This window comes from Mustela erminea, chromosome 5 (assembly GCF_009829155.1).
Source record: "Mustela erminea isolate mMusErm1 chromosome 5, mMusErm1.Pri, whole genome shotgun sequence".
Lineage (NCBI taxonomy): Eukaryota > Metazoa > Chordata > Mammalia > Carnivora > Mustelidae > Mustela > Mustela erminea.
Genome location: NC_045618.1, coordinates 111330225 through 111343062, shown reverse-complemented (window position 1 = coordinate 111343062; position 12838 = coordinate 111330225). Strand labels below are relative to the sequence as shown.

At 41.7% G+C, this 12838-nt stretch overlaps 1 protein-coding gene across 2 annotated transcripts in view; it reads left to right on the top strand.

Annotated features, from left to right (window-relative positions):
- Positions 1 to 12838, top strand: part of ESR2 (estrogen receptor 2) — a 70542-nt gene that overhangs the window by 37939 nt on the left and 19765 nt on the right. For both annotated transcript variants that reach the window (XM_032344462.1, XM_032344461.1), the window contains exons 6-7: positions 979 to 1117; positions 7867 to 8000. In XM_032344462.1, the coding sequence (XP_032200353.1) occupies positions 979 to 1117; positions 7867 to 8000 (273 nt within the window). The remainder of the gene's footprint in view (positions 1 to 978; positions 1118 to 7866; positions 8001 to 12838) is intronic.

Below are 12838 nucleotides of genomic sequence, written 5' to 3'. Positions count from 1 at the left end.
TCCTCTCATCTGTAAAACGAGGATGCTGGAAGAGATTACCTACCGGCATTCTTGGAGGGTAGTCATTGTTACTCCCCTTTTTTTCTGTAACAAAATTGACTTGAAAGGAGATTCCATAACTAGCTAGGATGAGGCTGAGCCGGGATCATAACCAGAGTCTGCTGCACCCCTTGAGCCGTGTTTTTGGTTAGTTTTTATATTACCTGGCCTTCTCTTCTTATCATGGTTGTGGAGGAAGCACCAGTGATCTCAGCTTTGCTTTGGAAAGTGCTTACCTCCCTCCAGATCACCTGTTTCTTTCCGATGTTTGGACCAATCCATGTTGTTAGGCTTTCGAGCTCTTGGGACCTGCTTCAATTGTTACGTTTGCTTTTCAGGATAGAGTAGCCTGGAGACAGCGCTCCTACTCAGAAGAATGATTCTAAGACTGAAATTTTAAGCAACCGGAGATCTCTTTCATTTGAAGCCTTGACTTTCTGCAGGGGCTGGTGCTGGTCTCTCTGCCTGTCCTGCACGCCCCTCCCCCAGCCCATCCCCCTACCCCTTCCACCCCCTCTTGCGGACTGGGCCAGACTGGCAGCCTCTGGCTGGCAGCTGACTCATCTTTCTCAGCAGTGCAGAGGAATTTTTAAAATGTAACTGAAAATGATCTGTTCCAGCTTTCTGTTCATCCCTAGCATTTGTCTGGGGAGCTATAAGCCTGGGTAACCATCCTTTATAAATCTTAAATGGAATAGATTCATCCCTAGAAGGTCTCCAAGGCTGGACAGTGTGAGACTGCCTCCCCTGAGTTCAGAATTTCCTTCCTTAGGTCATTTTAACCACATCTTTAAATTTAACCACATCTTTAAAATATTGAGTGTTTCCTTGTATTGCTTGTGTTTTCAATAGCTTGTTAAACCTTGCCCTTCTGTTTTCACAGAAACAGGGAATTGAGGAGGAGAGTGGGTATGTCTCATAGCCTCTTGCTTTCCCCAGGCTTTGTGGAGCTCAGTCTCTACGACCAAGTGCGCCTCCTGGAGAGCTGCTGGATGGAGGTCCTAATGGTGGGGCTGATGTGGCGCTCCATTGACCACCCGGGCAAGCTCATCTTTGCCCCCGACCTCGTTCTGGACAGGTGAGAAAAAAGACATCATGTTTCTTCTCTGACCTGTTTGAGTCCTGGGTGCTGCAATTAAAATCTCACATCTATGGGGCGCCTGGGTGGCTCAGTGGATTAAGCCGCTGCCTTCGGCTGAGGTCATGATCTCAGTGTCCTGGGATCGAGCCCCGCATCGGGCTCTTTGCTCAGCGGGAGCCTGCTTCTCTCTCTCTCTCTGCCTGACTCTCCGCCTACTTGTGATTTCTCTCTCTATCAAATAAATAAATAAAATCTTTAAAAAAAAAAAAATCTCACATCTAAAGGGAGAACTAAGAGGTTGATAAAATCATGAATTCCTTCCCCAGGTTGAGAGCCCGGGAAGGAGAGCATGGGTCCCAGGGTTCAGTGTCCTGTGCCTCATTTTTAGCTGTGGTGTGGCAGCCTTTACAGACCATAGCAGGGCCTATATCATGTAGACTAGGTGGCCAGTAAATGTACAAGTCAAACATGTTTAACAAGTCAGCATGTTAAAATGTACAATTTTAACACGGATTTGTCTGTGTTAAAAATTGCATTTTCAGTTTATAATTTTAAATTGTCCTGCTGTTCAGTTTCCACTTATAGGGACTATGTCTATCTCTGTCTAGACAGGTGATAAGATTCTTACAAATCTGCAAAGCTTATTTTAATGTGCTTTGGCTTGTAAGTGCACATACTCTGTAACATTATTGACAATAGCAGTGGAAGGAACAGTTCTTAAAACCAATGGAAATTGGGGAATCATAGTGCCAGTGCCATCACTCGATTACATTTTGTTTTCTTTTAAAGATGGCACAGGAAAGGAACCCATTTTTAATTGACTCAGGTAAACTGTTCATGGAGGAAAAGCTAGAATAGACAACACTCAAAATTTTAGTTCAAAATATAGACCTCTTTCTTGTTATACATTTGAGCAGGTTAAAAATCTTGATGGAAATAGAGCTCCACATTCCTTATTTTGAAAAAGTTCTCAAGTAGGATGTTCAGTCACATTTGATTCTGTGCATGGAGTAGAAGGACGCTATTATACGGTTCGAGAGCATCTGTGCCCAACCCTTGCTCTCGCCTACTTGGATCATCAGAAGACCCCTATGCACATATTACACAAATAAAAAGTGATAACCTCAAGGTTTTAGCACCCATTCTGTCCATTGTCACAACACTGACAATGAGCACTATTTTAAGTAACGTAGGTATTTTGGTGGAGAGCAGGGCCTTTGGCAAGAGCTAGAGCTTGGGCTGTGGCTCAGGAGGGAGCAAACCCAGATGTTAAACCATAGAAGAAGGTTCTGGAAGTCCAGACCCTTCAGTAGCAATCAGAATAGCCAAATTATTGGCTTGTATGTGCCAGGCACCATCTTAAGCACTTGATGTGTTAACTCACTTCATCATCGTAAGTGCCCTTTCTGAGTCAGGGCGTTACCCCTATTCTTCAGATATGGAAATGTTGGGGTTAGGTAATTTGCCTGCAGGTAGAGAGTAGTAAGTGGTGGATCTGGACTTTGGGGCTATGAAGTCCATGTTCTTAATATAACAGTAGTTCCCTGTATGATAGGACATGCCTCTCAGTGGGGTAGAGAACTGGGAGGGGAAACAGGAGGCTGAAAGGCAAAGTGACTTTCTACTTTATTCTTTTATCCTAGAACAACTCTGTTTTACTCTCTGCCCACTTCCCAAACCTACTCCTCTTGCTTTCATCGAAGATCTAGATCTGTGTTACAAGGCAGACGGAAAAGCCAAGCACCCAGCCAAGACATTACTCTCATTCATTCACTCATTATGTTCCACTTGGTGTTCAAATAAGCCACACACACACACAAATATTATACACACATAATTCTCTTAGAACTTAGTACTAGGAAGAAGTTTCATCCCTTGATGAATCAGTACATTTGCAGACACTTATTAAGTTACTTTATTTTTTGTCTTGATCTCTAAATTGATGCCACATTTAATGTTTATGTTCAGTGACTCTTTCATTCCTGGTTTTTAGGAGAATTAACTCTCCTCTTTGTTTGGGTTCTTTAATTCCTGTAAGTTTAAGTTACTGTAAATGGACATACATCCTGGACAAATGTTAGGCCTTCGTTAGGCCTACCTTTTGGTTACGTAATAGGAGAAAAAAAGTAATTTTTCTTACAAATTATTTTAATAGACTCACAGTCCTTCTTAAAGATTTTATTTATTTATTTACTTACTTACCTGAGAGCGAGCACAGGGGAAGGAGCAGAGAGAAAGGGACAAGGAGACTCCATGCAGAGTGTGGAACCTGACGCCGGGCCTGACCCTATGACTCTGGGATCCCTACCTGAGCCGAAATCAAGAGTTGGATACTTAACTGACTGAGCCATCCAGACTCCCCTCCCATTACTCTATAAATATGTGAAAGTATCGTGTCATAAGGCACACAGATGTATATATCTAAGTATTGGAGTCTCTGCAATTTTAAGTGCCTTGAAATTGAGCAGGCATTTTTGGTACCTGTCATGGTTATTTTTTCTTGCAGTCTCTTGTATTGCCAACACATAAACTTGGTGAAGTCAAGAATTTCAAGTCTAAGATAGTTCAGTTCCTTCATGCATGTATAATACAGATGAATATTGTTTTATGTGAACATGTGTTTCTGGGGGGTTGGCTATTCAACAATGCTCCAAGTGTTCCTTATTCAAAAAGTCAGAGATTACACATCATAAAGAAGTATTATGAGGTTTCTCTGCAACATGAATAAATAATTTGCACAGTACTTGAAAATCACTGTCTTTTGGCAGATTGTCCTATCACTTCCATCCGGTGGTGGTGTGACCGTAGAAGGTATGAATACAACTAAATTAGCTCACTGTGCAGACGGAGATAATAATTGCTGTTGTCCTTCATTCTTGTTGAGGCTTCTGTAGTGAGAAAACTTGAACCTACTCCGGATGAGAGGAAATTCCGGTCACTTCAGCTTATTTCTAAACAAAGTGGTTCTTCTCTCAGTAACCACTAGAGTCAAAAACTCATGTGGGGATCTGCCACAGAATCTGAGCTTCTGCTTGCTTAAAAAAATCATATACGCTAAGACATGTATGTCCTTGGCATCAGCAGGAAACTGTCTAATGTTGCATATCATTAAAAAGAGGGCGTTTGGATCTGGGCTTGGACCCCATTGTGGACATTAGTGGAATTCCATGGAATCATATTGTAAATGTACTGAGTTTGCATTCCCATTAGTGACATGTGCGTTGAATTTCAAGACACCCAAAGAATTTTCACTTTAAAATTTTCTTTTCTCTTTTTGTATGTAGGGAATTTTCATATCAGTTTAATATTTAAGTCTTCTCTGTGTGTTAAGCCAGGAGCTCATCCCCCGCCAAATCTAGTGCCCTCCCCCTGCCCAGAAGTGAACTGTGTGTGGTCTACACACGCCCACATGTGTGCTGCCAGCGGTATGTATGTAGGTACAAAATAGTGCACCCAAAGCATCGTTCACTCATTCAACATTTTGTCCTTGGTATAGAACAGAATCACTTTCTTTTATAATTAGACACACAATTATGGCACATAATTAGACATTCCGCCTGTACTTACTATTTTATTTTTGCTTAGCCCTAGTTTCTGGACAAATGTGCAAAAGTAAGTTTCTGTGAGTGGTTTGGTTTGATTATAGATTGTTTCAGTATTTTAACATTCAAATCATACGTCCTCTCTCTTTAATTCAAATCTTTTAATCTTATCCCAATTTCTTATTCCAAATTCCGTTTCATTCCATAGTTATGAAATAAGTATAATAGATGTCATTAATATATTATTTAAAAGTCCTTCCTCTATAGAACTCATTTCAGGCAGAATTTTATTAGGATATCATTTATGAGGTATTCTACCTTATTTCCTGTATTTCCCATTTATTTCCTAAAAAATGTATTTGGTTTCCCCAGCCTGTGAATTGAATAAAAATATCCTAACCATGCCACCCCTTGACTGAAATGGTTGGCTGTCACAGCTGCTAAGAAAAGCAATCAGCCTTGTTCTTTAGAATTAGTTTAGAGATTCACTTTCTGTGAGGTACACATGTTCTGATTACTGTGAGTTGTAGCAATTCTCAGGGCTTAGGAAGCTCTGGAATATAAACTTTCCCTCTGTTTTTAAAATATGAATCTGCATTTAACATGGCATGTTGTAAAGACAATTATCATATGGTTTCACTTGTGGAACATAAGGAATAGCATGGAGGACATTAGGAGAAGGAAGGGAAAAATGAAGGGGGGGATATCAGAGTGGGAGATGAACCATGAGAGACCAAGGACTCCAGGAAACAAGCTGAGGGTTTTAGAGGGGAGAGAGATGAAGGGATGGGTGAGCCTGATGATGGGTATTAAGGAGGGCACATATTGCACGGAGCACTGGGTGTTATACGCAAACAGTGAATCGTGGACCACTACATCCAAAACTAATGATGTACTGGAAGGTGACTAACATAAATAATAAAAAGATTATAATAAATAAAACGGCATGCATTTCAATGAGGAAATGATACAAATTTCAACATGCAGGGATGTGTTTTTAGGTATAAGAGGCAACCTCTGCAAAACAGGATTGATTTCAGATGAATGGTCTTAGACTATCTGGGGAGTGACATGACCCCATCTCTGACTGAGTCTCACAGAAAAGTAAAGAGTCAAACTATTAATCAATGCAGGAGTTGGTGGGCTTTTAATTTATTCCCAGAGATTTTATACTTTTTTTTTGAGATTTTATTTTTAAGTAATCTCTATACCTACTGGGGGCTCGAATTTGGAACCCTGAGATCAAGAGTCACATGCTCTACAGGTTGAGCCAGCCAAGTGCCCCTCCCAACCCCAAGATATTTTAGAACCAGCTTTTCTTGGTGTCCGATGTAATCAAGCCCAGCAATGACAGATTTCAATAATTAATTGTCCATAAGCACAGTGATTTGATTATGTGGCATGGGTGTTTTATCACTTAACCGGTGCATTTTCAGAAAGCCTCAGGTCGTTGCAGAAGCTAACATGTTTGTTTGGAACTCACAGTGTACTTGCTGGTAGCTTTGTGTAGGCGAGTCGGGGGGTGGTCTAAATGCTGGGGGACACAGGATCCTGGCAAGCTGCTGCCCTCACAGGGAGTCCAGTGGCAAAGGCTGCCCCAGCCTTGGTGGTTCCCATTGGTGTCCGTGCATTTGAGTTTCACGGAGACCCTTTCCCCAGCCGCCGCCATCATCGGAAATGTCCTGGCTTGGGGCTGGGGGAAGGAAGAAGGGGAGCAGCCAGTTCTCTGAAGATCTCAGGTCCCCTTCAGGGGCTGCGAGGGAGACTAAAGATGAAACTCGCAGACACCCACTGCTGCCAGGCTCCCCTTCATCCTTCATGGCAGGTGTCGAGAAGCAGGTGGAAGTTTCATGGCGAAACCATCTAACTGCTTGTCAAGGGCTTCCAGTGCCTACGACTGATGATAATAGAAGGTTTTTGGGGAGCAGTGAGGCAGAATAATGTGTGTCTGGCTGGAGTGAATTGAAGCTGGTATTTTCTAAATACAGTTCAAGTAATTTCCTTCAAAAGTATGCATAAAAATTCCTTTCTATGAATGTTCAAAAGAATTTTGATTATATGGTTCAAAGTTTGTCTAAAACTTTTGCTTAAAAATAATCGTTGGCAAGTGAAAAATGTTCATGTCTCCTTCTCAGCCTTCCTTTCCTCCTTCTAATCTGTCTTTTCTAATTGTGATTTCTTTGTGTATCAGACTAGCTTTTTTTCAAGTTATGTTCAGTGTCTCTTAGTTGCCCCACTGGTTTCTAAGTGACTGCCAGGGAGTGAGTTAAGCCCTAGATGTAAAGGGTTGTTTCTTTTTAGGCCATTTGCTCTGGTAACTCTCGTTAGTGCTTCAGAGTCTTCTGAGGGGAATATAAAATGTCTCATTTTAGTAGTATATGTCATAACTCTGGCTGGTTGGCCGAAATGGTTTAGATAGAAAACAATCAACAGAAATGTATTCCGTTGAGGGATGCCTGGGTGGCTCAGTTGGTTAAGCAGCTGCCTTTGGCTCGGGTCATGATCCCAGAGTCCTGGGATCGAGTCCCACATCGGGCTCCTTGCTCGGCAGGGAGCCTGCTTCTCCCTCTGCCTCTGCCTGTCTCTCTGTCTGCCTGTGCTCGCTCGCTCTCTCTCCCTCTATCCCTGACAAATAAATAAATAAAATCTTTAAAAAAAATTTTTTTTAATTAAAAAATTAAAAAAAATGTATTCCGTTGAAACATTTGGTGAATGGGTAGAAGGTAAGTGTATTTTCAATGCATGTTTTTGCCTAAATAGTATTTATTCCAAGTGTTTGCTTTTAGAATTTAGAGAAAGTTCCCTGTCCTCTTTATATGAAGATAATTCTAGTAATTTCATATCGTTGGAGGTGCTTTCATTACCATTTTGTTAAAGGGTGTAGAAGATGAAATTTGAGATTAAGATTTTTTTTTTTTTTTTTTTTAAGATTTTATTTATTTATTTATTTGACAGAGAGAAATCACAAGTAGATGGAGAGGCAGACAGAGAGAAAGAGGGAAGCAGGCTCCCTGCTGAGCAGAGAGCCCGATGCGGGACTCGATCCCAGGACCCTGAGATCATGACCTGAGCCGAAGGCAGCGGCTTAACCCACTGAGCCACCCAGGCGCCCTGAAATTTGAGATTAACAAGAAAATACTCCTTATTGCTTTTAATGGTTGCCTAGTGCTGCATGTTTCTTAATTTCCAAATGAACTTTTGTAGGGATGAGGGGAAATGCGTAGAAGGAATTCTGGAAATCTTCGACATGCTCTTGGCAACAACTTCAAGGTTCCGTGAGTTAAAACTCCAACACAAAGAGTATCTCTGTGTCAAGGCCATGGTCCTCCTCAACTCCAGTAAGTAGTCACACAGCTGGGCTGTGTTTTATGGGGGAGAGTTGCTGTTTCTAGAACTGGCATGGAGTGAAGAACAGTATTGAACTTACTTTATTGAAGAAGGGGGAAATGGCTTTCTTTCTGACTTCTGTTTCATTTTATAGGGATTGAAAGTGTAGTTAACGTTTGGTAACTTGAATATAAATTATTCATTGACTGAATTACTGGCAGTAATTTAAAAAGTGGCCCAAGCCACTGCTGGAAAAGGAAAAAAATGAACTTTAAAATACTTACTTTGCAGCCTTTGTTCATCATTTATACAGGAATTGTATGTGGTTGACGTTCATTTATATTTACTGCTTTACTTTTACAAATTCGTTCATTCGTTGGTTTCATTTATTCATTTGGTAAAGACATTGAAGATACAGTCCTGCCTCCCAGCTAGGGAGGGAGGGAGGAAGAGAAAACAAATAAGTAAAAAGAACGATGAGTGGTTTAATAGTGTGTGTTCGCAGGACTGTAGGGAAGCAGAGGAGGGTGGGGGGAAGCACGTGGTCAGGGCGGGCACACGTTCTGCCCGCGGTGCAGTAGAAGAGCAGAGGGAGGTGCGCACAGTTAAGAAGAACAGTCCCGTGCCAGAGATTACGCCGCACACCTGGCCGAGAACCGCCCCTCAGGTTCCGAGCTGCCCTAGGAGAGGTGCACATGGGGGAGTGTCATGTAATAGGTCGTCCATCAGGGTCCCTCTGGCTGCCACGTGAAGGATTGGCTGGAGAGGGGAGAGACAGGCGCAGGGACCCGGGACAGTGAGAGCCAGAACTGACTTGGTGCGTAGGACCGGGGTGGGGGTGAGGGTAGGGGTTGGGGTTGTGGGGGAAGGGCCTGACCTGAAGGAAACACAGGGGTTAGAGGCGGGAAATAAGAGAGAAGTTGAAAGTATCATGGGTGTTGTGGCATTCCTGCTTTTTTCTTATTATGTAAGTAATCCCTGGTTACTGTAAACATTCAAACAAGAGGAAGACATATAAGGAAGAAATAAATCACCAGGATTCTCCCCTGTGCCTGGGCAAAATAACCACCATACCTTTGATGACCAATCTTTTTTTTTTTTTTTTTAAATAATTTCATTTTTTAAGATTTTATTTATTTATTTGACAGAGCAAGAGTGCACAAGCAGGCAGAGCGGCAGAGGGAGAGGGAGAAGCAGGCTCCTTACAGAGCAGGGAGCCTGGTGTGGGGCTCAATCCCAGGACCCTGGGATCATGACCTGAGCTGAAGGTAGTCACTTAACCAGCTGAGCCACCCAGGCGCCCTGGTGACTAATCTCAAACAGCTCTCTGTAGATAGGCAGCTCTTGACAGATGTAGGTAGGTAGATAGGTAGATAGAGATGGATTGGTTGATAGGTGTATGTACGTATACAGACATATAGAGAGAGACATCCAGGCACACACAAGCTTATACATGTCATTTTACATAAACAGCATAGCATTTTTTATGGTCATTTATGATAAAAAATTATAAAGACTTTAACCCTTGCTTGACCCTTCCACCCCAACACCAAGCTGTTAATCTTGCAGGAGGATAGACTTCATACCTTCTTCCATCCTCTAGTTATCTTTTAAAATAATACCGCACCTTCAATATCCACAAAGATAAGCCCTCCCCCCACCATTTAAAAAATTGGGAAATGTAATATACAAATACTTCTCTGTGTCTTGCTTTTTTACTTTTCCCAAAATGCTGTAAAACTGGGAGACATCTAACTCAATCTTTGAGTGAGGACATTGTCTAAATTGTTCAACCATTTCTTTATTGATGGACCTTTACTTAATTACAGGGTTTTTTTTTATTGTTGTTGTTGTAAACATTGCTGCAATAAATGTGGTGCTGTTTTGTCCACATTTCTAAGTTTCTATGTAGTGTTTACGCTGTTCAGTTTACTGTCTCACCTGCTATTTGGTCCAGCTGCTATCCCTGGTGGTAATCGTTTTGCTACTTACTCTTGTTGGTTTCTTTCTTTCTGAAATAATATATGCAAGTTTGAATCCTCAAACTGATGACTTAGAGCTAACTTCATTTCAAGATCATCTGGGGCCTTCCTATCTAGATTTTATCTCACCTTAGAACTTTCATGTTTTAAATAATAGGAATCTATGGGATCGTATTATGCTACTTTATTTTAAATCAGCCAGCGCAGCAGTTCCTGAAGCTAAAGCTCAGTGCAGAACCTGTGGCCATGTTCTGGGCCCAGCTGACCTCTCCTTCTGTAGCCTATACCTTTCTGCGTGTCTAACACCCCACATACTCTTCAACGTTGGCACTAGATTTGATGGGAGGGGAAAGGGAAACCTATAGAGCAGTGCTTCTCAAGCTATTTGTGGTGAAGGATCAGGTTTCTTTTTCTTTTTTAGTTTCTAAATTATTATAGACAGTTACTTTGATAAAATATAATAAAAACATTATTAGGAAAAATAAAACTGCAAAATACAAGACTAGCTTTTTGTTATTACATTAAGTTGATTTAAAATTATTCTGTAAATTGCTGTAAGAGTTTCCCAGTGTTCACCCTCAATTTCTACTTATATCTGTGGACTGGTAACACTCTGAATAGCCCTGGGATAGAGCATGGAGATACATAGCTGGCTCTGGGGTAAGTCTTGATGGAAGGGGAAGGGGGGCCAACAAAGAAGGAATCTGAAGATCATGTGAGGTACAGAGATTCTGTAGACAACCTTTGGGTACTGCTGAGTTGAGTTTTACTCTGGCCCTATCTATCTGACAGGACATTTTCCCTAGCCCCAATGTATTCTCAACACCAGCTCAGGAAAACAATCTGTGACTAGAAACGTTCAATTGTTGGACAAATGAAAATTGTAGGGAAAGCCAGGAAGAGTCCTTAAATGCTCTGGGACCTCTGGCACCTTCTTGACATTTGTTACCATTCACCTTTTACAACACAATACAAGGGCCCAGCTTACCTCAGAGATTAAGGGGATGTGCATGGAGAAAAATGTCCCACTGACACATCTGAAAGTGATCATGGAAGAAAATCAACTTTTCCTGATCCTTTTGAACCCTCCTACAGACCTTACCTCCCCTGTGTGCCACCATGTCTGCCTGTGTTAAAGGGGGATTTGCTTGAAAATTGCATTCCCATCTTGGCCAAGGAAGATCATCAAATGCCGGGTTATGGGGCTTCTCTTACTTGCAGAAATAATTTAGAACTCTTTTCTGTGCAGCAAAGCACTCCTTGGAAAGCCATTTGCTTCTTGTTACAACACTTTGCAGTATAAAGCCTTGTGTTTGGCAAGGTTCCTTACCTTAGTCTCTGAGAGATCATATTGTGTTGTTGTGAAAGCCAGAAGCATCATCTGTGCAAATGGGAAAGACTAAGGCTGAGGCGTTCCTCCTGCAGCATGTGACAGAACTGCTGTATTAGGAGAATTACAGAGGGTGAGTCAGGCATGTGAGGTAATTACCACTTGTGGTGGTAAATTGAGTGGAATTTGTTTACAGTAAATCTCCATTTAGGAAATCTTCTTTTAACAAAGTTCCCTTCCCGCTTGGTAGTCGGTAGCAGTTGCCAAATGGGTTTAGGAAGATGGGATTCTGTTTCTCTTGGAAAATTTCCATTGTCGGGAGGAAAGAGGGGTCTTTTCTGTGCTAGGTTTTAGGTATTTGAAGGTTTAGGTGGTTTTTTGTTCTGGAGTATTTGTAGCATTACATTAAAAATGGGGACAGAATCTACTTTCCCACCTTAGAGAAAAACAAGAAAAACAAGGGAATGTACAAAATAGACATTGGACACTGGACAACGAACCACACAGGACAGTGATCCCCAAGAGAAGGGACATGAACAAAAGTGAACCCTTTAGCATCTGGTTTACTACATAGAGCCAACATCCAGGTTCCATAGGGGGATGTAAGCCAAATAGACATCCGTGGTCTCTCTGCACTGGGGAGACAGAGTCGTGAATTTGGGAAGCCAGCATAGCTGGGATTTGCAGGGGAGGAGACTACTGGTGAGGGAAGAACTAGACGGAGAGGCTTTGCAGAACTGTAGCAGATGCCCTTCAAGTCTTCAGCTGAGTACTAAAATCTCATGCTTATAAAGATAACTTAACCAAGGACAGAGAAAGAGCTGTCAGAAAGGAGCAGACAGAATAATCCCTAGCATACACACAGGGCCAGGAGTAGTTCATGTTCTCATAGCCAGAGGAAAAACCTTGTAATATACTGGACACTGGGTATAGTGCCCCCAAAGGTGTTGTGCCAGGAGTGAGGTAAACCTTGCCCTAGACTAAAGGCTGCCCTGGCCCTACCAAACACAACTTAAAAGCATGCCTGAAGGATCAGAATCATTGTCAAGTAACTTAACTGCATCACAGAACAAAGTTCAAGAAAATTTAGAAGAATACAAGGATACGCAGTACACAACCAGGTAAAACTTGTAATGTCTTATAACCAATCAGAAGTTAGCAAGCCTGCAGAGAAGCAGAAAACATGACCTATAGTGAGGAGAAAAACCAGTAAATGAGAAAAGACCCCAAAATGATACAGGTGATAGAATTAGTAGACAAGAACATTAAAACAATAGTAACAATAATTACTGTAACTACTTTCCATAAGTCTAAGAGGTAGAGGAAACCCCGCGTGATTTAGAGGAGACATGGAAAATATGAAACACAAACGGAACTTCTAGATGTGAAATTCTACCCCATGGAGCTTTTATCTGTGTTATAAGGTGGAAGAGGGACAGTATAATATCCTCCAGACTGAGAAAGCACTTTGAGACCAACAAACAGTCCAAACCACTCCATACCATTTACACAGTTTTATTTACGGGAACTTACTGAC